This window comes from Melospiza melodia, chromosome 4 (genome assembly GCF_035770615.1).
Source record: "Melospiza melodia melodia isolate bMelMel2 chromosome 4, bMelMel2.pri, whole genome shotgun sequence".
NCBI lineage: Eukaryota > Metazoa > Chordata > Aves > Passeriformes > Passerellidae > Melospiza > Melospiza melodia.
In genome coordinates, this window is record NC_086197.1 from 4,717,430 (window position 1) to 4,742,669 (window position 25,240).

Here is a 25,240-nt window from a genome sequence, read left to right on the forward strand (position 1 = left end):
TTTGACACAACTCCTTTGCAACCAATAGGGAACACATATTATTTTCTGTCCTTCAAAGCTGCTTTTCTGTCGAGATAACATTGGCACGGATAGCTCCGAAGATAGGCGCTCACTCAGCAGAGGAACATTGCTGTATTACTCACAAAGATAAGGAGGTTTTAAGAACTTCCTTGGAGTTCTTACCAAAAATCAATTCTATCTTTTATAGTTCTCCAGAGATAATTCATCCCTCTCCCCATCCTAATCCGCACTGAGCGGGGATGGAGGCAAGGAGAACGATGTGGTGCAAAAACCAAAGGTTAAAATCCCACAGTCTAAATATGTTGTGATTTATTTTGAAATTTAAAATTATACCTTTTCTGGATGGCCATCAGCCATAAGTGATGGTCATTCCCAAATCAGCTTTAAGTGCATTACAAGGAATTAAATTACTCTTTCTGCCAGGAGAAACCAACAGATTCAGTGGCAGGAGGAGCCTCCCTCTCCTAAGGAGAGATGCAGGATCATAATGCAGATGAACCAGGTGTCTCCCCTAATCCAGGCAGCAAGAGACATGGACTCTTTCCTCTTCTGACCATATTGAAAATATCTGATTAGCCAGATTACACCTTTTCTAAAATAAAAGGTGAGCTGCTGGGTTCAGAATTTGATTTCCAAACATTCTAGACTTTGAATTTTCATCCTTGCCATCAGTATTTGTGTGGCAATGACCATGCATCAATAGCTTATCATTTCTGAGCCCTGCTTGTTTTTTCCTCTGTAGATGAGACCTGTGGTGTAGTGGAAGGTGCCCCTGCCCATGGCAAAGGGATTTGAACAAGATAATCTTGAAGGTCCTTTACAACCCAAACCAATCTGTGATTCAATGATTTTGGTTGTCTGTGCAAATTCTTTCCCATCTGTTAAAATATGTGGCCGTGCCCTGAGCAAATTGTCCTGAAATACCTGATCTCAGTAATAGAAAATTCCCCAGACAGTGATTTGGCAAATATTTTACTCCTGAGTAAGAATGAATTTAAACTTTTATTCTGAATTGGGTATCTTGTGTCCCTAAATACCTGCTATTCTTGAGCAGTCAGAGAGCTTGTTAGTCATATTGCTTATGATAAATTATATTTTTGGCCACTCTGTCATTCAGCATGTCTGGTATATGTCAAAGGTAATATTCTCTTGTGGTGCTGTAGCATATTTAAAATGGAAATAATATCTTTACAGTTTCTCAGGTATCCTGGTTAAAATTGCAACTTGTCTTTTCTCCTCCCAGTTCCTTATTCTTTTGACCATCACTGACTTTTTCCATTTTAATTTGCAGAAGGCACAGATGCAAGTCCTAACAGCACACCCTGCTTACTCTAGAGGATTAAGACAGTGTCCTTGTTTATGCTTGTTATGGTTATATTTCTTTCTCCCTGTAAGGCATCTAGGTTTTTTAAACAGCTTTCTGTGCAGATAAGTAAAATCTTAGATTTAAGTAGGAAATCTTTGTAAATCTTAAATTTTTGTAGGAAACCTTTATTAGCCAGAATACAAGATATTTATCCTGTGGTAGCAGATTGTGGCAAAAGGAAACAAGTTGTTACCATGTTAAAATTCCTCATGCTTCATTTTTCTTGTTGCTTCATCCCAGGTTCTGGAGGTCATTTTAGTTGAATTTAATGAGTTCATGGGTGTACACAGAGCACACCAACCTTTTGGATATATTTCTCTAGCCCAGAAACGGTGGAGGAGAGGGAGGAGCTCCAAAATACAAGAAGAATCTGATGTCTGCAGAGTCTTATTTAGAGCTTGAAACAAATTCAGATCTGTTTCTGGATTTGAAATTCCTTTAGCTCCCTGCATAAGAAGTGGTGACAGCTCTTTTTTTTTGTACATTTCATTGATATTTCATATTTGAGAGAGATTTCTAGGCATTATCTGAAGCTCTGCTGTCCTTCTTGCCACTGGGAGCAGTGGCAGTTTGTGGTGGGGGGGAGAGGAAAGGGTTTGCCATTTCCCTCTTTATTGGGGAATAATGTGGTGTCAGAATAATCATTGTGTCATAGAATATTCTGAGTGGGAAGGGACCCATAATGATCATCAAAGTCCAGCTCCTGAAGAGAGGAAAAGAAAAAATTTAGAAGGTGAATTGAGGAGTGATCTCTGCTGAGTTAGAGATGCCATATAAGAGAAATAAATGTATATCCTACCTCATCTGGAAAAAGACAAAGATCTGAATAAGTCTTCTACTTCTTAATAATTGCTGAGCTATGTCTCATATGAGCAGTTTTTTATCTAGGACTATCCTCAGGCAATTTTTTAAATTTTTCTGGATGTGCACAGGAAATGAAGGCCCAGTAACTACAGTGACAGGTGTGAGATGGAAGAACTCAGGAGTGAAGAGACCCTGCCTAAAGAAAACCTTGAGGACCAAAACTCACAGCATTTAGCATCATATGATGGAAAAAGCAAACCAGCAAACAATTGCTGCCCATTTACATCCTGGCCTGTCCCACAGCTACTTTGAGCATGTGTCCACAACATACCTGTTTGTTCCTCCTTCTTTATTTTGGTCTGGAAATGTTTTTTTAGTGTAACTCCTCTTTACCTTCTCGTCCTCTTCTTACTACTTCTAATACTTCCATATTTTATGGACTTTTTGAGTGTTTTATCCTTGACCTTTTGCTTCAGTCTGGCCTTTGGCCATCAGTCTCCTCCATGAAAAAGCAAATGTGTTCTTCCCTCTTCTAGTTTTTATCTTCCTGCTAAATGCTAGACAAAGAGAAAGCTCATGAAAGCTCAGAGTGAGGGAAAGGAAAAAGCAGAAAAATTCTGTAATACAGAAAACCTGTAATTTTCTGGGTTTTGGAAAGAGCAGTTAATGAATTGTAAAATCACAGAATCCTGGAATGATTTGGAAGGGATTTTAAAGATTGTCTAGTTCTAACCCCCTGTAACACCTGCAATGAAGAGATGGAAAAGAGAAAAATGCAACAATGAAAGAAAACAGAAAATCAGAACAAACAAAAAAAAAAAAGTGAAAGAAAATCTTCAGTGTTTTTCTGTTCCAGAGTTATCCAGGCAGCAGTGTGGGTGAAGTCCCTGCTTTACAAATCTAATTCAGGTCCCTGTCCCATGAATTTACAGCTTGAATTGGGAAGTGGGAGAAATGAATGGGGAAAACCTCCCTCATTTCAATTTATTTCTGTGTAACACATCCCAGAGCATATTCTATTTTGGGGAGAGGAGGGAACGACAGATTGTTGCTCCTAATAGGATTTGGGTCAAACCGCTGCTCCCTGTTTGGCACATAACTAAATTAAGAGGAGGGTGTTCTCAAAAATGACATGGCACAGCAGGATGATAATCCCCTCCCCACCCAATTCTGAGCCCCCTTCATCAGCAGAGATGTTTGGCTGTTATTTGGATGTTTGGCAGCAATTTATCCATCAAAACTGGAGCTCCCCCACCACTGCCTTTAATCCTGGCTCGGAAGGAGCTCCATGGCCACGGCTGAGCGCGCTTCGTTCGGCCTCAATCCCAGCAATACCAACGGTTTGTGCTCACTCCCGAAGATAAATCTCCCCTCCACCCTCCAAAACTCTCAAAGACAGGGGTGGTAGAGGCCTGAGTTTGTGGAGCAGGGGGTTACAAAGAGTGGCAACAAGCAGCAGAGCAAATAAAGTCACGGATGAACTGCGTCAGCTGCCAAAGCTTTCGCGAGGTTTCACGAGTAAGGGAAGTTTTGTATCTGGATGTGAAGAAGTTGTCCTCAGTCTCTGCCTTCTTTGGGGTCTTTGTGGACCATCAGCTGGTGTTCCTGGGAATTGCAGCTCCCTCTCAGCAGGGAGTCACCTGGTAGTGAACCAGCCTGGGCTCCACGGAACGGGAAGGTTACATGGGAATCTAATTCTGAAATGAAGGATGTTGTATTTTTTTATGTCTGAGTGGAAAGTTAATGTTACGTAAAACTGCCTACTGAAGCCAATTCCTTCACTAAATTTGTTTTTGTTGGATTTTTTTCATTCCTTTCGTGTGTCCAAGAAAAATATTACTTAGCTAAAAGGCATTAATTCAGTTTAAATCAGAGTATCAAGCCTTCTGACTCTAGTACTGATGTGTGCACAAGTTTCTTGTTTAAATTAAGCCTGCTGGTTACTGGCATGTTTGTTTCTCCACTATCCCTGCTTTCCCTATATTCAGGGTGCTTATCTCATAAACTAGAAAAATAATGGCCATGTACCATTTTTTAAATAATTCAGATGGAAAAGCAATATCCTGCAGAATTTCTGTAATCAAGTATGTGCCCAATCCAGCTCGTGTGGAAACTTGATCAAAATAGATCCTTAACTCCTGGTTAAGCCTAATTAGGATACAGAGTTCAATACAAAGCCACTTCTCATTTTCCTTTGCAATCAGCACATCATTTTTGTTTTGTTAAAGGACACAAGTTGCATCCCTTAGATAAACAGCTTGGGCAAGCTCTGCAAAACAATTAGTGCATCTTTCACATGGTCTAAACTTGATTGAATAATTACTCAAATAATGGTCAGTAATGGAATACATAGGGTTATCTTCTGGCTAATCCTCAGGTAATGGAGTTGGTGTATCTCTGATTTTTCTCTTAGCTGTTCCCAGTAAACAGGAGACTGAGACAAAAGTGATTATGGGAAGTGGAGGGAGTCACTGGAGGCCAGCAAGGAAAAGGAGGCCTTATCTTAAGCAATTAATCAAGAAAACTCCTATTGTGGGACAATTATTCAAAGCTAATTCTAAAATAGCTTTAGAGCCTGAGGTCCTGAAGGTTTTTTAGTGTGGTTTTTTTTCTGTTTTGTTTTTGTTTTGTTTTTAAGAGTTTTGCCAAGGTCATTGGGAGCATAGGGGCTGCCCTTGCATCCAAATGAAGGCTGCAGCATAAAGAGGGAGTTGAATCTAAAGTGCAGCCTCACACAACGTGGGCCTTGAGGTCCTTGTCAGAGCTGTGAGTTTTTATTTTAAAAAATGGGTTGGAATGTTTCTAAACAGAGGCAATATTCTAAAACATGCTTAATGCTTCCACAAAAGCCACAGACTCGGAGAATTATTTGGGTTGGAAGGGATCCTGAAGCTGATCTTGTGCCACTTCCCTGCCATGGACAGGGACATCTTCCGCTGTCCCAGGTTACCCCAAGACCCATCCAGCCTGGCCTTGGACACTTCCAGGGATCCAGGGGCAGCCACAGCTTCTCTGAGCACCCTGTGCCAGGGCCACCCCACCCTCACAGTAAACATTTTCTACCCAATATCCACCCCAAACCTGCTCTCTGTCCGTTTGAAGTCTTTCCCCCTTGTTCTATCACTACATACTCTTTTAAAAGGGTATCCTCTCTTACTGTGCCCTTTGCAAGTGACACCATGAGAAGTGTATCACAATTTTTTCACATCCATGCCCAGCTCTACTTCTTCGAATGCAGGACTCTGATACCTCTGAATCTCCCTATTTTTCTTTACTCTGATGTTTTTCACTGCTTTTTGCTTAGCTTAATTGCCCTACAAAGCCTTGCAGCAACCTCAGAAGTGCAGGATAATTTTGTGGCTGTGGCCTTGTAGAAGCCCACAAGGTCTTTCCAGTTGTCTTCCAGTTGCTTCTCTGGGCACCCTGTGCCAGAGCCATCCCACCCTCACAGTAAACATTTTCTACCCAATATCCAACCCAAACCTGCTCTCTGTCAGTTTGAAGTCTTTCTCCCTTGTTCTATCACTACATACTGTTGTAAAAGAGTGCTTTGCAAGTGACACCATGGGAAGTGTATCACAATCATGTCACATCCATGCCCAGCTCTACTTCTGCAAATACAGGACTCTGATACCTCTGAATCTCCCTTTTATTTTTCACTCTGATGTTTTTCACTGGTTTTTGCTTAGTTTAATTGTCCTACAAAGCCTTGCAGCAACCTCAGAAGTGCAGGGTAGTTTTGTGACTGTGGCCTTGTAGAAGCCCCTGAGGTCTTTCCAGTTGTCTCCCTAAAAAGCTCTTGTACAGTGAGAGCATCTGACTGACTCCTGTGCTGTGTTTTCAGCCTCTGAGCTCCCTTGGAAGTGAGATTTATTTGAAGATGTTGCTGTGATCCATGAGGTCCTACAGAAAGAAGCAATAGATTTTAGCAGCTGTCCCTGAAAAATTATAAGGTCACCGGAAAAAAAAAGCGGAGGTTTTAAATTGGATGTGGTTTAAATTTTCCTGCAGCCTCCCGAATCGGGCTCCTTGCTGGAGCGGGAAGCTGCCCACAGAATTATTGCTCAGCACAGTCACCCCATGCTCTCAGGGCAGTTTTTCCCCAGCAGTGCTGACAGCAGCAGTTTGAGCCCTCGGTGCTGCCCGATCCGGTTTCACGTGGCTGTGCGTGTCGCCGGGGAAGTGCTGCTGGCTGGGTGATCGCACCGCCCTGGTCAGTGTTCCCCCTGCCCATAGGCACCTTCTGCAGGGCAGGGGAGCAGGGACAGCCTGGACACACATGTGCTCCCTGCAGAATGAAGCTGGAAGACAAAGAGAGTCACTAATTGGATTTGTAGCTGTAAGAAAAAAAAAAACTCTTAAAGTAAACATTTTCCTCTCTTCAAGTCTCCGTGGCTTCTTTCGTGAAGACCGCTTGAAAGTATCTGTTTCGGGGGTGAACCCTTGCCAGCAAATTTAATTTTGAGGCTTGTCAAGCTTTATTAAAACCTTATCATCAGTGATTTCCTTCTCTGCTAGATCAAGAAGATTGTATTTGTTATGGGATTCGTATTGTGGCTCAGAATTCATCGCAGCAAAGGAGTGGGGGGTTCACAGATGTACCAGGACACACCAGTGCCAGTTCAGAGCGCTGAATCCCGGAATAAGTGTGGTCAGCACATCTTCTGAAGGCTTTGGATGCTGTTTAGGCAGAGTTGGAAGCTGTAACTGCACTTGTGTTAGTGAGTTAGCAACTGTGGGTATGAACTCATTGCTCTGTGTGCAAAAGCATTCATGATTGCTGCTGATATCATTAAAGAAATGGGATCCCAACATCTGAAATATTCCCGACAGCTGGAAGATCTGGTAAACACTTTGGGGCATGGTGTGCATACATTTATTAAGGGAGGGAGTGAACATGTGTCTTTTTTTTACTCTTAAGTAATTCTGTTTACATTAGTGAGAGTTTTCCAGTCAATTGCAGAGCTTTTTAATTTATTTTTAATTAAATTTCTGTGACTTCTCTTAATTTGTGCCACTATGGATCAATACCAAAGATCAGGATTTCACCTAACAGGATAGACAGAGCTTTTTCAATTTATTCTAGAGCACAGGCCCTGGTTAGCTTTTTCTATACCTCTCAATTCATCTATTGCAAATAAACTTCTCCCTACCCCAATCTTTCTCTTTTTTAGAAAATATTTTTGAATTGTTGAGAAAATACCGAATTTCCCTTTTTTTACCTAATGAAGACCAAAAAATGGATGGAAGAGTCTCTTAAATACATGCTCTGTTTGATTTTCTTATAGTGCCAGAAGTAACCAAAGCACTTTGGAAAACACAGATACAGTTCTTGCCCTGAGCAGCTTATCACTGGGATTCAAACTTGCCCTTGCAATTGCAAGTGATGCACAAGAGGAGGAGGAGAGGCAAGGCAATTAATGGCAAAATGAGTTGTTGAACTAAAAAGTTACTTGAAGGTGATTTAAACACTCAGAGCCTTTTTTTTTTTACAACAGCAAAATTGCATTTGTGAGGATGGTCTTTAAGCTGAGTTGAGCCAAGACTTCCTTTTGGGAATGCATTTTTGCAGAAGCTCCCTCATGTGAATAAGAATAAAAGAGATTAACACTCAAAATAGCCCAGGTCTGCTTTTGAGGGAGTAAAGGAGTCAAAGGCAGACACAGGTAATTGTAGCTGATCACTTGTCTGCCAGAGGAATTCTCTCTCCATGTGGATTTTGTGTCCCACCTGGCAGTGTCTCTGTTTATCCTGTGAATTTGGAGATGAGCTCATGATTTAATAGGACACCACTGTCTTCATGTTGCCATTTCTTCCATGCCAGACATCTTCCCTGTGCTGACCAGAATTGCTGTGATCTCCCCTCCCATCTCCTCTACCTTGGCCACAAAACCAGTAACGAGTTGTGTCACTCTGGGCTGAAGGACACCTTAGCTAATTTTAGCAGCAATAGAAGCACAAATGTGCTTGTTAGTGCAATCTAAAATAGCTCATTGTGCCATCATGTCTGCCTCTTACTTGCTGTCACTGGAACTCCTGAGGATGAGAAATGTGACTCTTCAGTTCTAAGGGCCTTAAACCACATTTCTGCTCCACAGGTGCACTACACAAAAAACCCCAAACTCTTTGGGGTTAAATTTTGAACTTGTGGGGAGAAAGAGTGGGATCTGAAGTAATGGAGTGAAAGAAATTTGTGATGTCTATGGGACAGTTATGCCTTCTTGTTTCTAGAGTTCTTTAGCTCAGTTGCAAAATAAAACATTAAATAATCACAGTATTTTCTCTCTGCTGAATCCAAGTACCCAAATATACACGTAGGTTGCAAATCCGTGAAGGACTAAAATTCTGCAGTGCCAGGTAAAAATTATTAATATGGAAGAAGTGCAGGTACCCCAGTGCAATAAATACCCAGTCTGTTCCTTTGCCAGGAGGTACAAATAGTTGCTTCCTAAAATATTTGTAAAAGCGTAGGGATTTTCAACCTAGGATTTTATTGAAGGTAGAACAGTGTATTTTCTTATACAAGACTTTAGTATAGAAAAGGAAAAGCACTGTAAAAATCCTTCCAGATGTTTATATAGGTTCAGTGTTTTTGTTTTTAGTAAGATTTGTGATACTTGAAAAGCTGGTTTGGAAAGCTCAGCCAGGAAGATTAGATACAGAGGTGCAAAGTGAAAAGACTGATGGTCTGCTTTCCTTTTCTCAAGGAAAAAATACATATAAACCCCTCTTATTATATCTGAGAATTATTAGATACAGATAATACAATGTGGATTTTGAGTCTTTAGATGGTAAATTTGATCTTTGTGAGAGGAGCAATGCTGAATCTCAGTTGTAACAGAATTTCTCATCCAGGAATACTCCTGAGAAGATTATTAAAATACTACAGGTACTGACATCAGCTACAAAGATCTACTTGTGCATATTTCTTTAAAGGGGGGGAAAAACCACCTTAATACACAGTATTACCATAGCCAGGCCCTATTATACCATTGTAATCATGGCTGAAGCAAGAACGGTGATTAACGATGGCAATTTATTGTATCTGACGAGGGGAGAAAATAGGAGATGTTGTCGTTATCATAAATCATATCATAAATAACCAAAGAGAAGCACTCAGAAAGCTTGTGTGGTGTCAGCAGCAAGCCCTTTCAGGCACGTTAGCCCAGGATGTAGCCATAGAAACCCCAAAGTCATATTGTTATCTTAGTCTTGCTGCAGTTATGTGATACAACAGTATTAACATATAGATTAGGCCATTTATAATACTAGGTGTCATTTCAGGTTGGCTTGCTTATATAGCATTTTAGTTTTTTTATTGTGCCCAATGTTAGGGAAACGCTGCATTTTTACAGGTCAGTATAGAGCCATTTATAATGTATCAGCTTCACACCTCTGTCAGTCTTGCTAATGTACTCTGTTATTGATTGGCTGTACTCTATGAATTGTCATTGCCTAATTACCTTGTCTTTGCTAATAATTTTATTTCTTAGAAGTCAAAATGTTCCTTTAAAGAGAAAACCTCTGTGCCTGCACGCATACTTTGGGACAAGTTCTTGGTTAAGGATCATACATCCCAGAGGGAGTAAAAAGTGAAATAAAAATCATGGAGACAAGGCCAAAATTTTGTTGTAGAGGTTTTCTGTCCCTGGCTCTATGTTTTGATCTAACTGCAGTGGTTTTCACATTACACTCTGCAGAGTTCAGGGGAGAGACTCAATCCCAAGTAATTCAGAGCAACACCAAAGTGCCTGAGCCAAGGCTGCCCTGCTGACAGGGAGCTGGCTGGATCTCACACATTTCTCATTCCAACACTTCCTAAAGATGCTGCTGGGGTTGTTTCTGCTCTCCAGACCCATCAGCCCAGCACTGCTGTGTGTTCGTGTATTTGTGCATGAGCAACAAAAAATGTTGAGCTGCTGCTTAAAAGTCAAAGCAAAAATAAAGTCTCCCTTGTTGTATTTAGACAGAAACATGTTTTTGCTTGCTGTAGCAGCACAAATTCTGGGCTAATATTTTGTCAGGTCAGACAGAGATTGTGGGTGTAGCAGATAACCATCTGCCAACTCTGTTTTTCTGTCTTCAGCAGGGAACCAGCTGTGTCATTTAAAGAATCCTGTGTAATTTGGCTTCAAAAAATTCCTTATTTTGAAAAATATTTGAATGGCGGCAGCCACTAGTAACTACTTAGAAGTATTACTCTCATTGAATCTGGTATCCTAAAGCAGCATTGGAAGCCAAAATCTCACATTGTGTCCAAGATCTGATGCCCAGAGTGATGCTCCTCAAAACTTTCCCGCTTTTTTTTCCACTCTCTTATGCCTGTGGCATCCTGAGATGGGTTTTTTATAAGAGTACTTTATTTTTGTTGGGGTTTTTTTGCTTCCACCCTCAGATATATTTCCATTTGAGTTATCTCATTAGGTGACTTCTAACCCAAACTAGCAGATAATCTTCCTTATTTTAGCCTCAATTATTTCCTCATTCTCCTGCACAAATGTTTGAACCAGGACAAAAGAAAGGATGGGACAGTTTCCATTAAATGTAGAACTACAGGTTTGGGAGTTATGGTTTGTTTCTGGCAAACTGTCAATACTCTCTTCTCATACTGGTGCTCAATAATTCATCTCCAATGATTTCACACCAAGATGGGGAGGATGGAGAGGAACTGAATCAATCTGGAAACTTTTGAGTCCAGAACCTGATTATTGCCATCATACATATTTCCAGATGGTTGGATGTATTATGTCCTGAGGGATGGAGGGCTGTTTTGTTGACCTCTTGTAGCTTCTTGGGCAGGTTAATAAGGAGATTGATAAATATATACACCAAGTCTCAGTCCTGCTGAACACCTCAAACGTCAGTGCTGGCTAATAGCAAGGATTGAAGGCACCTCCCAGCCATTTGGGACAGCATTTTCCAGTGTGGTTAACAAATTGAGATGTTTAACTTCAAGCACCTTTCCCATCTTCCTTACAGTGTTTTAGTTATTTATGCAAAATCAAATCACTTGCCACACCTGAAAGCTTTTTTTTTTTTTTTAATGTATTGGTGGTTTTTGCATTTGATAACATACTGAGAAAGGCACTGCAATGAATTTGCTGTCAATGTCAGTGGAAAAATCTGAGACACATGGATGATTAAATCCTTGGTGGTGATCTCTTCCTAGCTGTCATCCCATAGGAAATATCAACTGGAAAATGTCAGAGTTTGGTAATAGGTTGGTTGATCTGTGTAAAGTATAGGAGAAATCTGCTGTTTTATTGTCTGGTTGGTAAACAGGTCACATCAGTGATCAGTGTGTTCATACAGCAGAGAAATTATAAATACAGTTACAAATATATATATGTGTAAAATATGCACAAGTATCTATATAAAATCCAGTATTCTAAGCCCCACATGTGTCACAGGTATCTCAGTGTGTTCATTTTGCATTAAGGTATCAGGATATTGGCCTGTAGGATATCAGGATTGAATTTTGTCCCTCTTCCATTAATTTCCTTTATGGACTACAAGCACACTTTCTGTTTGTTTTGGGAAAAGGCCATTGTTATTACAAGTTAAAGAGATAAAACATATCATGGCACAAGAAAAAGACTTCAATTTTAACAGAAATCAAAAGCTCCTGCTTATTAGGATATGATAGGGATGTAAGCTCTTGACTTAATGACTTAAAATTTCCAAAAACTTATCTTTGGCTTCATCTCATGGTTTACCTAGACAATAGGAAAATTATTCTGAAAGTCTGCAGGAAGATTTTTTCTATTTTTTTTCCTCACTAAAATGTTTCATATGTTGGGTGGGAACAATCCCTTCCTTCCTTACATTTGAGAGGCTGAGCTGGCTGTGTATAAAGCCATCAGCCTTGATATCCATGTGGTCCTAAGGAAGATATGCTTGGAAATGAAGATGGATTGCAGATTTCAGTGCAGGCACTGCCAGCTCAGTTCCTTTCCCAAATCCTAATTTTCCTTAAAAACCTCAATGCTTCCAACTCCCTTTCTCAGGTATTTGGTACCATGCAGTGCAGAGGAGCAGAGAGGCTGATCTGAACAGAACTATGTGTGAAAGAATTTTGTGATCTCCTGATCTTACTTTGGTCATTTTGCATTCTCTTAGAAAAGAAAATGTTCAAGTTCTGTTTAAAAAGAAAAGTATTATGGAAGGAATTTAATAGTTGAAAATAGGCATGTATGAGTTGGATGGAAACATCTGCTTTTTGAGAATTGTATTCTTAATGGGTTTGCTCTGATAGCTGATCCTGTTTATCTCCATACTGCTGTTAATATCAAATGCCAAGTGCCTAAATCTTACATTATTATAATAACAAGAGTTGGCTTCCACAGGAACTGTTACCTCCCAGAGCTTTGTGCAATTCATACATTGCATGTAGCACTGGAGGTAAGAGCTGCTGCTACTAAAATCAAGTTACTCTTTCTTCAGCAAGTGGTGTCCAGCTTTAGCCACCATTTCTGACTCTGCTTCATCTTGTACATAAGAAATATTTATTTATTCTTAAATCTGCATGTCTTACCCAGATGGTTTTATCCTGTCACCACCCTGTGACAGAGTGAAATGTTAATCCAGTTTTCAGAAGAGAGACTGGAACTTCACTTAAATTAAATGCCAGCCAGCAGTCAGGGTGGGTTTTTGGCAGGGTCAGGAGCTGAGCAGAGATTTTGTCTGTCCCAATCTGTGCCATGTTCTTCAGGACACCCATTTAGCTGTCAATGCTTTTGTTTTCTCACTGAAGCTACCAAGTAAAAAGTCTGGTGATGACCAAGAGGATGACAATTTTAATTTTATTGGTGTATTTATATATGATAGGTTTTCTTGCTTGAAGAATGCGCATACATAGGTGCATTTCTACTCAATCAGACGAGTTTTGCATCTATTTTTCTTGCCTTCACTTTTATCTGACCTGTTGTGCTGCATCCTCTGACAAGGCAGCCAGGTGAGCATGATAATGTGGTACATGTGATTGCACTTCTTTTTCTGCAGAAAGGCAGAATTTCTGTTCCTTTGTACCCTCCTGTCAGTTTCAGAGACAAATAGTCCCTCAGTTTTCATAAACCTGGGGATTCATTACTGAAGTGTTGGGTATTGCTGTCCTGAAACTAAGCTGTGGCTAAATGAAGAAGGTAAATATTCAATAAACCTTTGCTCTGGGGTCCTGCTGTGCTACAGGGACATGATGTACCAAGAAATAGAGTTTGATCTTCTTTAGTGGTTTTTCCTTAAAAAAAGGTACAGATATTTCAGTTTCTTGCCTGAACTGTTCAGCTTAAGAAATTTTCCAGCATTTGAAGTGGTGGCAGATCCCCACAGTTTGCTTTTGGGGTTCTGATGCTTTCTGTTCAGATACAGCATATTTATCAAGTTCAGCTTTTCCAACACCTCTGTGAGATGGAATTATGATCATTTGTCAGGTGGGAAGGCAGCAGGATGTGGAGTGACCTGCCCCAAATCACCCTGCAGACCTGTGTCAAAAGAGAAGTGGATTCCTTCCTCCCCTAACTTTAAAATCATCCTTTCATAAAAGTGAATTTGCCTTCTGACATAGACCCAGGTGATGTTGTTACCCATTGAATCATCTAGGTTGGAAAAGCCCTCTGAGATCATCAAGTTCATTTACCCAACAGTTCCAAGTGTTGGGTAAATGGACTTGATGATCTCTTCCACACCACTAAATCCATGTTCCCAGGTGACACATCCTCATGATTTTTGAACAATTCCAGGGACGGTGATTCCACCACTTCCCTGGCACAGCCTAATATTCTCAAGTAAGAAATGCTGCATTTCTAACCACATTTCTCATAGGCAGCATGCTGACAGCACTCAGCTTGTTCTATTTCAGTGATGGACAAATTCAGTGCTGCAGTGCCAGAACTCATCCCTCCTATAAGCCAGGCTCTGCACAGGGGGCCTGCTGACATAATAAACAATTGCTCTCTATAGCTTTAGTAATGTGAGCATTAATATTGATCCAGCACTGACTTCTCTAACGACCAAAAAAAAAAAAATGTATCTGTTATCTTGAGAAACCTCCCAAACAGCTCCAGTCTCCTTTCATTACAGGGGAGAGTTATGAGGGCAGATGGTTGAGGTGATATCCATTTGACCTATAGATGCTAACTCGGGCTGGATCATTAATAAAGGTGGCTGGAGATGGGGAGAAATGGCAGTAAAGAGAGTTTAAAAGCAATCCTGTGCACAAAGGATGCTGCATCCAGAAGTGCTGGGTGGCAAACGAGATGGACAAGGTGAGGAAGCGGCCACGTGGTTGTAAATGCTCATCACCAAGTCAGGCAGCAAACACTTAAAATCTGATGTTTTTCCATATTTAGTTCCTGCTCTGGTGTGAATCCTTTGGGAGGAAAAAGAGCCATAGGTCTTGAACTCAAGATAGAAATTTCACTTTCTCTAATTAACTAAACCCCCCCCCACCACCAAAAAAAAAAAAAAAAAAGCTTCATTGTTTTCTGCCACAGCTGTGGTGGCTCAGGTTTGAAAGCTGCTGCCTGGCAGAAAACCAGTCCTTGCTAAGGATCAGACTGTGGCCTTGTTCCAAGAGAAATTTGGATTTCATTTGACCACGATAGGATTCCAGATTGTCATCTGAGCATGTCTGAAAAGTGGTGAATGTGTGTCAGTAGTTAAGTGCTCATGAACTTCCTTAGTCCCTGGATTGTTCAGGACTGACCCAGGCAATTTTTTCCAGATGTTTTGGGGAATCCAAGTCCATATAAAAGGGATGGTAATGCTTCTGCTTCCTTACTAAGTTGTCTTTGTGGCTTGCAGGAATGTGCATGAAAGCTGGAGCCAAGACACCCCGATTTCTTGTCTCACCTCTACAAACTGCACTTTAACCTTTCTGCCCTTCCCTGGCACCTCCACACAAGATCACAGAAACTTCGTGGGCCCGCTGCAAACTTTACTTGGCCTTATTAAAAAAAAAAATAAGCATTGCTCTTTTTTTTATGGTACAGAACTCTGGTCCCTGTTCTCCAAAGCTCCTCTGAAATTGTTTTTTTGCCTTTGATCCAGCAGCTGCTGGTATTCTGCAATCCTGAGTAGGTAAAACATGAGAAGCACCTTGGGATGGGAAGGAGTTATAAAAATATGAAATATTGCAGTGCCCTTCTGTGAGATACAGTGTGAGAGAGGGGCTGTTAAAATGGACACTGGGCAGAAATCTTTAGCAAATAATTTTTCTAGTAAGTGTAATTTTTTTACTGTTGCAGTAGTTTATTTTCCACTTTATTGACTTTTTAATCCCCATGTTTCTTGTATTAAAATGGTTAATATTCCTATCTCTATTCTAATATTCCTATTCTGTTTTAAAGTCTCTATCATCAAACCCTATCTTTCCTAATATTTTAATTTGGCTATACTTTTCATCTTGTGGCTGAGACAGAAGATTTCTCTAAATCCTAATTTTAAAGTATGATGTTTGTTTTAAATTTTATCTCCTACTTTTAAATGAAAACAAACTCTCAGTTCTGAAGTAGTGGAATGGGGTTTGGAGGGAATTGCTCAGTAGCAACCAGTGCTGTGTGACATCTGATGAATGCTGATTCTTCATCCCCAAAACCTCCTGAGCAGGTGAAAGCAGCTGATTTCTGCAGCAGCTTAAACAGAGATTGAAATTACTTCCATGATGGGGAAGCAGATTTTTTTTTTCCCCCATAGCAGGTGCAGGCTCAGTCCAGAGTGATTTCTCAGTTATACTCTAACTTTGCAGTTTAAAAAATTCAATGTCAGTGCCCAGCCAGGCAAAACCTAACTCCCTAACATTTCTGTTTTTCACGGAAGGCTAAGACTTTATCCTCAGGCAAAGTCTCCTCTCTGGGCTGGCTGCTGTAAATCCTCTGGGCCCTGGTGAAAGCCAGACTTGCTAGCTCATTTTACTTAATTTGTGATGCTGGCAAGATTTGTGCTGCAGCCCAGGGCTCTTGACTCAACTCTCCTAAATCAGAGCATTGACACATTACAGTAGAGAAACACCAGCGCAGAAAACCTGAAAATAAATTCCTTGAAAAGAGATATTTCAGGAAGATGCTGTCTTGCTGAGTTTTAAATAGTGTTTAGTGGAATGTTTCAAGTTTCTTGGTGCTTTTTTCATTAAAGCCACCTGCTCATTAGGAAGTTGGGTTTTAGCCACTGTCCTCATAAATGTTTTTTACTCCATATTTCACATGAGAATCTTGGGGCACTGGATATCTTTCCTCAGAAACCCTGATAGACAAAATGTCTTGGGTTTTTGCAGGTGGGTAAACAGAAACTTGGGGTAAAGTGAAATGAGGTTGTGTGTGTAGGAATGTTAACCAGCAGAGGTGTAATGATGTAATTACTCCAAATACAAATGTGTCAGGTTAATGCCTGTGTAGACATTCTTATTCAGGACTAAGAATCCTTTTTCCTGCTCGGATAATTCCATTTTGAAAGTGAGGAAGTGTATCAAAGAGGATAAAGTGCTTGCCTGTGGTTGTGGAGATCAGAGGTTCTCTTTTTAAATCTACTGTGGATTTGTTGGGAGATCTCAAGTGGATTTTCTCCTTTCTCTGCACCATAATGTCACGTGTGGCTCTGAAGATGGTGTTGTATGTAGGGAAAAAAAATAATTGTTATTAAACAAAAAACCAGAGCAATCACACAGGTGGTATCCACACTGGTTTGGAATAGTTGATGTCTGATGTCTGCACTGTGTGGATTTCAGGTTTATCTTGTTTTCAAAAGCTGGTTTTTGGTCTCACAGCCTGAATGCCCGCTTGCTCTAAAGTGTGCTTGGTGAATTCCTCCTTCATTTTGGTTTCTCTGCTGCAGGAAGCTGGCATATGCACTCCAGGATTGTCCCACAATGCAAACAAAACAACAGTAAGGGAGATGATGGGAAAATGCATTTCCAAGGCACATTCCTGATTGAACCAACACACACACACAATGCTGGGGCGTTCCCATAAAGTCATAACAGATAATGTCCACCTGCAGCAGCTCTTGAGATGGTATCAGAGACAGAACCTGGCAGGTGAATGGGGCTTAGTCCTCTGCTTTAACCTTCAGCCTGTGCTGCTTCAGGAAGAATAAACTAGGTTTAGGAAGATGTTTTCCTAGTAGTTAATCTGCAGTCAAACTTGGGTGAGATATAGGCAAGAAAGACAGTTCTGGTTAGTTTTACTTTGACACTTTGCTTTGACACTGTGTTACAGGAAAAAGTGCTTCAACCTCTTTTCCTTAATTTAAAAATAAATGAAGAAGTTATTAGGGTGGTTTTGGGTAGAACTGACACTTTGGGCCTGCTCTGCAAGATCTGCCACTGGTGAGCTCTGTCCTCCTCTCTTTGCTCATGGGTTCAGTGTTGCACTGCAGTGAGGGCACCTGCCAGTTCCAGTGGTGGCTGATGTGACACGGAAGCTGCCACGTGTTCCTCCAAGCAAACCAGTAAGAAAGGTGGCCAGTTGTCTCTTCTGGGCTGAGCTGCACATGATATTTGTTGTGGTGCTTGTTTGTTTCTGTAAAACACATTTCAATTATCTTAATGCTTTTCTAAATGTTCTTTGTTGCAGAGGAGGAAGAGGAGCAGGTTCCTACCGATGGAGGTACATCTGCAGAGGCCATGCAGGTCCCACTGGAGGAAGAAGGAGATATGGAAGAGGATGAGGCAATTAATGATGAGAACTACTTGAGCAAGAGACCATTAGAAAGTCCTGATCCTGAGGAATTCCCACCTGTGAAAAGGCCAAAACTGTCTGTTTCCAAAGGGGATGCCTTGGATGGAACTGTGGAACAACGTGAGCCTCTTAGCTCAATAAATACACAAAAAGTCCCACCAATGCTTTCTCCAGTTCACGTTCAGGACAGTGCAGACCTTGCCCCCCCTTCTCCAGAACCACCGATGTTGGCTCCCATTGCAAAACCCCAAGTGCCCACCCCCAAACCTTTAGAGGCAAAGCCGTTCGTACCCAAAACAAAGTCCAAAACAAGTTCTCCAGGACAAAAGACAAAATCACCGAAAACTACACCCTCACCAGTGGTAGCTGGGAGTCCCATTCGTTCACCAAAACCTGGATCCAAAGAAAAGAAGTCACCGGGTCGTGCCAAGAGCCCAAAAAGTCCCAAAAGCCCAAAGGTTCCTGCTCACGTTCCACAACCACCTGTGAAGCCTGAACCACCGAGCAGACCCCCTCTGGCTGCATTGAGTGAGAAGATAGGAAAGGAAAACATCCAAGTGAAACAGGCACAGACACCACCTGAGCCTGCCCCCAAGCCAAATCTGGACAACCAGGTGAAGAAAGTGCCGGTCATGGACAAGACCATCGATGATTCAATCGACGCCGTGATCGCTCGGGCGTGTGCGGAGCGAGAGCCGGACCCCTTTGAGTTCTCCTCTGGCTCTGAATCAGAAGGGGAAATTTTTACCAGCCCTAAAAGACTTTCTATTTCAGAGTCTGCAACTCCTAAACCTTCTGTTCCTGCCAATAATGCAAATAAGGCGGGAGCAACTCCAATACCTGCCTCAGGTGGGACCTCAAGTTCAGACATTTCATGGACAATGGATGACTCAATTGATGAGGTCATTCGGAAGGCAAACATGGGGACACCTTCTAATCCACCTACCAACTTCACTTATTTCTCCTCTCCTTCTGCTTCGCCTCCAACTCCAGAGCCTCTTCTCAAAGTCTATGAGGAGAAAACCAAGCTGGCTTCATCGACAGAAGTGAAAAAGAAATTGAAAAAAGAGCTGAAAACTAAAATGAAGAAGAAAGAAAAACAAAAGGAAAAAGATAAAGAGAAGAACAAGGAGAAAAATAAGGAGAAGGAAAAGAACAAGGAGAAAGATAAAGACAAGGAAGGAAACAAGGAGGCAAAGTTTCAGTGGAAGGAACTGCTCAAAGAGGAGGATCCTGATCCATATAAATTCAAACTAAAGGACTTTGAGGATGCTGACACAAAAGTAAAGTTGAAAGATGGCAATACCAAAAAAGAGAGAGAAAAACATAAAGATAAAAAGAAAGAGAAAGAGAAAGGCAAAAAGGACAAGGATAAAAAAGACAAAGAGAAACTCAAAGATAAGGGTAAGGAAGATAAGATAAAGGTGCCATCAGCACCTCTTGTGTTACCTCCCAAAGAAATGTCTATGCCCTTGTTCAGCACACCATCTGCCATGAGGCTTCCCAGCATGTTACCTTCCTTGTCTCCCATGCTACCTGAAAAACTATTTGAGGACAAAGAGAAACCTAAAGAGAAGAAGAAGGACAAAAAAGAGAAGAAGAAAAAGAAAGAAAGGGAGAAGGACAAAGAAAAGGAAAAGAAGGAGAAGGAAAAGGAGAGGAAAGAAAGAGAAAAGAAAGAGAAGGAAAAGGAGAAACACAAACATGAAAAGGTAAGCTGGTTGGATGAGGTGAGATGTCACACTTGCTTGAGGAATGCACATGGATTCCTGTGTTTGCTGCTGAGCATTGTCTGAGAGCTTTGAGGAGAAGTGTGGTTACAGGATTGGTGTTTCTTAATGATAACAGCTCCAGGAAGGTGTCCACCAAGAGCTTCAGAGATTGTCCCACATCTCTGGAAAAGAAAAAAGTGGAATTCTGGTTCTGTGAATTTGAAATGTGAGATTGTCCTGGCTTTTCTCAACCTTCTTTTCACTTGGAAAAGCTGAGGCTCAGACACAACAACACACCCAGCAAAGGGATGCAGTGTTGTACTGCAGAAAGTTTGTTCTGTAGGTTTCCACTAGAAGGGCAGCAGCCCTATACCTTTCATATGAACTTTAAATTTTGTTTCCAAAAATCTGCTGGTTTGAAGTTTGTAGCAGCCTGGAAATTCCCAGGTGGACAGAAATGAGAAGCAGAGTGCCTTCAAATAAAGAGTTGCTGAATCTTCCCTTAGCAAATCTGCTCCCTTGTTGCTCCAGTTTGTTTGAAGTAAGAAAATTATTTTCAAATTATGGTGTAAGTGTTCAAATGTCACCTTTCTTTGGAGTCTTATGCTTGAGAGACAGAAGGGGAGAGCTAATTTTCAAGGGGTTTGAGCTTCCATTCTTGTAACTCTTACTGATTTACATCAGCCAAAGATAATTTCTTCTTTCCAATATCACCTAATCTTGAGAATATATTTAATATTTAAGAAATGAAACCAGCATATTTGCATGTTATCAGATTTGAAATCCCATTAGAAGCAGCTCCCCTAATTCAGGATTTGCTCTAATTTTTTTGTCACTTCACCTTATAATACACATTAAATTGTTAACATTGAAAAGAAAGAAGAAAAGAAAGAAGATTGTCTTCCTGTGTGATAACCTTGAATACAAGAGTTCCTAAATCTCCATCTTTAGCCTTAGGAAGCACTGTGTGAGTTCCAGTTTTACCAAAATTCTCTTTACATCCTGCTTTGAGTGTAATACTCGATTTGTACAAGCTCAGATTTGGGACATTCCTCACTCTCCTTTTGTTGCCACTCTTACATTACCTGCTGGACTTGCAACAAAGTGCTGATTTCAAAACTTTATATGTTCTTTAAGTATGCAAATGGCTTTTCCATGCAGAATCTGGAGAACTAATGTTTGTCTGCTGTGGATGAGTTCATGATCAACAGGGTGCTGGCCCAGTTGTCCATGATAATTTCATGTCTGGTTTTAGACTGCAGCAACATTTTCACAGATTCCCCATTTTATCTGTCTGCCCCTTGTGCCTGGGCAGTGTTGGCAGTATTTCATTGAGAATTTCTGCTGAGATTTCTTTTTTAAGTTAAATATTGGTGTATGTAAACTAGAGGCAATGAGTTTCTTTTTTTCCACATTTTCAGTTTTGCATTTCTTCTGCAGTTGTCTGTGTCAAGTTTGCTTTTAGAGTGATAAAATGGCACATAAACAAATACAAACTGGTAAAGCTTCAGTATAGACTCACCATATATATATTAGGAAAAGGAGTTCAACACTAATAAAAACTTGGACAAATTAAATTGACAAAGCTGCCCATTACCTTGGCAAAAAGTCCCTGTCAAAAGATAAACTTTAAAGCTAGAATGCATGAAAGAGTCCCCAGATAGAATTAAAATTTAAACTGATTCTTGAGAGATAAGCTTTTTTTAAATCCACCTCTTTGCTGCAAGTCAGGATTTTAAAAATAAATTTCCCCTTTAAATCTCTTGAGCGATTTTCATTTTTTGCAAGGCCGCACTGCTGGTGTCCTGGAAAAATGGAGAGTTAGAGCTTTATCAGTTGGTGCCCTGAGGTATGTGGCAAAGAAGCTAAATCCTTGAAGATTAGCAAAAAAAATGCAGCACATGGCAATAAGGGGCTTATATGACTACTAGTATTAGTTCAGGTGAAAGAAGTATTGCTTATACATAAAACTGGACAAATCCACTGACAATGTATTTTTAGTTAGCTACAAAGGAGTCTTATATTGCTGGACTTTACCTCTTTGGTGATTTGGGAAGCTTAGTAATCCACTGTAAATGCTCTTCTGCTGGCCCCAATTCCCAGTATTACTCCAGAATGCTGCTCTTTCGTTTTAACCCCTAAAAGTACATGTTTCCTTAATTTAGCTTTTCGATCACACAATGACTTATTTAGGCAGCAGTTGTGCTGCAGGAGCAAATGATCAAGTTACAGCTTGGACATTTAATCTGCCACAGTGCATCCACCCCGGAGGTGTAAGCACAACCTGGGAGATGAGTTTGTGGGCTCGCTGCAGTTTCAGCTCCTGATGGCCAGGAGGAAATATCAGAGTCCCATTTCTGATATTGCTGTAGTTAAACAAAAACTGACTCAGCTGTAATGTTCCCATTTTTGAGCCTCGTTGTAGTTATTACCTTTGTGCTCATCCCATCCCGTTGAGTGATTGAGGCTTTTTATCAAGTTTTTCCTGGAATTTTGCCCCAGGCTGCTGAAAGGTACAGAGCAGCAAACAGAGCCCTGCATAAATGGCAGGAAACAGGAGCTGAAGGCTCCGTGCTGGGCGTGTTTGGTGGTGGCACCAAGGAGGAGAAGCTTTGTCCCAGGGCTTGCCTGCAGCTCCATGCCCTGCAGTGGTGTTGGGTGCTGCCCTCAGAGCCAGAAAAGGGGATCTGGGGCACTGCCTTGTGAGCTCCACCAGATGAAAAGCAAACACTTGGAGCAGTTACACCCATTTGTACTCCAGAGATTACCAGGCATGCTGTGGGAGTGACTGAGCAGCTCAGGGAGCAGCTGCTGACCCACTTTCAGCTAACCTTAATAAGCTGAGCTGGAAACTAAAGTAGTTGAGGAACTGCTTCATGAGAAATGGAGCCCTCCTTGCATCAGGGCTTGCCAGAGCTGCCCCAAAGTGAGCTGCCCTTGCTCCTGTGTCAAAATCCTGTAGAGGAGAACCGAGCTCTGCAGGATGTAACTGTGAATGCTCCTTACTTTTCTCCCTGGTCTAATGATGTAAACCCTACACACAAACCCATGTTGTAGAAAGATGCTTCCTGTCCTCTTGTATCAAAGGATGAGATTTCATTCTGGTGGAGCCCTGTTTTCCTCTCCTAGCAGACTGATGTTGGTATCTGAGCATAAAGAAGTGGTTTGTGTGCTTTTCTCCTGCCCTGTGAGCCCACACCACCATTGTTTAGAATAGACCAAGGACCTTTATAGATGATGTGGGCGTCTCTCTGTGCTGTGTGCTGGAAGCTGCAGTAGCAATGCCTGTCCTGAGATGTTTTGTATTCAAAACAGGCACTAAAGAAGGAGGAGAAACCTGCAGGAAAAGTGGCAAAATAGGCCGTGCAAAGCCATGGTCCTGAGCCTGCAGTACCCAGGCATCAGTTTCAGTCTCTAAGCATTGGGTGGTTACAGGTTAAGATGCTGGGAAAACAGAGAAAGGACTCACCTGTCACCTATGGAAGATGGCAGTGAAATTGTCGCGGGCATTTGAAGCTTCAGAGGAAAAAAGCTCTTGCAACACTCCAGGGGAATGACGTAACAAAAAATGGTTCTACATAAACAAAGAGTGCAGAGGGGCCTGTGAAATCAGCTGATCCATATCCATGGAGAGCTGCATTGCAAAGCACAGTTCACTGTGTCAGAGCAGGAACACCACTCAGGCTGCTCTCTTTCTCTCTCTGGCCTGGACATCTCCTGGAGAGCAGCTCCAATTCTTTTGCCAAAATGCATGAGATTTTGTTATCACCTTTCTCAAAATAAGTCCCACTTGAGCCCTCCCACTCTGGCCTGCTCTCTCCCACACTGCATTCTGTGCTTTGCATTGATTGTTTGCCCTCCTTTTTTCTGTGAGAGCTTTATGAAACTGGAAATTTGATCAGGTTTCCATTTAGTTGTATGCATATTAGTTTTGTCTGTGCCTGGAGCAGATTCAGCCAAGAGATTGTTTTATTAAATATGGTGGCACACATGCTCAAAATGAGATCAGTCTCCATCTCTGTTTTTATGTGTATATCTATATATATATAATGTATATATACTTGTCATATATGGACATAAGTTGAGTAATGAATGCCTGGAGAATCATTACAGTGTCAGCTGTAGCATCTGTGGTCATTCTGGACAGGTTTTGCAAACCAGTAGCTCAATGGGAGTTGGTAATTTTGGCATATACTGGTTCCATAAGTTCAAGGACATGTTCAAGGACATATTCAAATGGTCTAAACTCCACCAGATACCAAGATTGGAATCCCAGGCCACTTGAAAAGTAGTCATTAAAAACCTCAGCCTAATTGCAGTAAAATGCAGTGGCTGTTATGCCTGGTATGGATAAGAACTTTCATAAAGTATTCAGTGTTGGTGAATTCACCTTGGAGTTTATTTGCTTCCTTTGTCTCTCCTTTTGATTCAAGAGACTCATGGTACATTTATGTGATGAACCTGGGAAATAATTGAATTTAAATCTCAGAAAAACGTGCAAACACCAATGGGTGCCTGACAAGTTTCAGCACTAAGATCAAAGCATTTCATGTCATTGTTTAGAAACAAACTGGGAAGTTTCGTGTCTCTAGAAAAGTACTTAATCAGGAAGATTTGCTAAGAAATTGGAGGTACAATAGGAGCAAAATTTGAAGTTGGTTTTTTTTTAGCTTAGAGTTTGTATTTGTGAATTTCTACAGCTGGGACTCCCTGCAGACTGAGACCCATCCACGCCATGGGACAAAGTGTGAGAGAAGAGAACAGTGATTAGTCTGTCATAGTTTTGTTTCATTAAGCTAATATTCTCTGGTTAACTCCATCAGTGCTTTCATGTAATTAATATATTTTGGGAGTCTGCTTGCAGTCTTTGATTGATGATTGTGTTCCCCTGTACAGATAAAGGTGGAACCAGTTGTTCCAGCTCCATCTCCGGTTATTCCTCGGCTGACTTTAAGAGTGGGCGCAGGCCAAGACAAGATGTAAGTACAAATAAATCCATCTGTGAGGTGTGTGCTCACCTCTGGCACTTGTGGGAGCTCTTCTTTTCAGTGGGAAAAGCTTAAAAATTAGTGGCAAATTACATTTATACAGCAAAGTGAGTCTCATCATCTTCCATCCATCCTACTGTGTGTCCCATTCCATGTCTTTCTAGGGCATGGATTACAGGACTCCATCTGGGCTGGCATGATGCCTCCAGTGCCATTTAGTGAGGTTTTTGTAATGGGTGCTTATCCTGAGTGTAACCTACAGCTAAGTTTCACAACACTCCCCAGCTAACAGTTGTTTTATGCTTTAAAACATAACAGTTGGAATTCCTTTATACACATCTGTTTTTTTATAACTGTTGATTATTCATGAGTGTGCCCAACGCATTTCAAGTGCTGCTTCATTAGCTCCCTAATTATTGGGTGCTGTTGTACAAATAATAGTTACTTTGTACTGGATGAGCATAAGTAGGGTGATCCCTATCCTGAGATCATGCAGCACAAACAGGAGGCTGCAGAGGCTGGGGAATCCATGTGTCACCAGGCTTTTAGGCTGCTCCTGCCTTGGATGTGAAGGGTTTCTTTTAATCGGGATTTTCGTGTTGATTTCATGGCACAAAGCACACTTTCATGTCCAATGGTAAACATGAGCACACACAGATCTTTCATTTCCATTCCTCA

The 25,240-nt window shown here is 41.2% G+C and overlaps 1 protein-coding gene across 1 annotated transcript in view; it reads left to right on the forward strand.

Annotated features, from left to right (window-relative positions):
* Positions 1 to 25,240, forward strand: part of TAF3 (TATA-box binding protein associated factor 3) — a 115,851-nt gene that overhangs the window by 69,359 nt on the left and 21,252 nt on the right. Inside the window, exons 3-4 of the mRNA XM_063153698.1 lie at positions 17,758 to 19,574; positions 24,471 to 24,553. Coding sequence (XP_063009768.1) covers positions 17,758 to 19,574; positions 24,471 to 24,553 — 1,900 coding nt within the window. The remainder of the gene's footprint in view (positions 1 to 17,757; positions 19,575 to 24,470; positions 24,554 to 25,240) is intronic.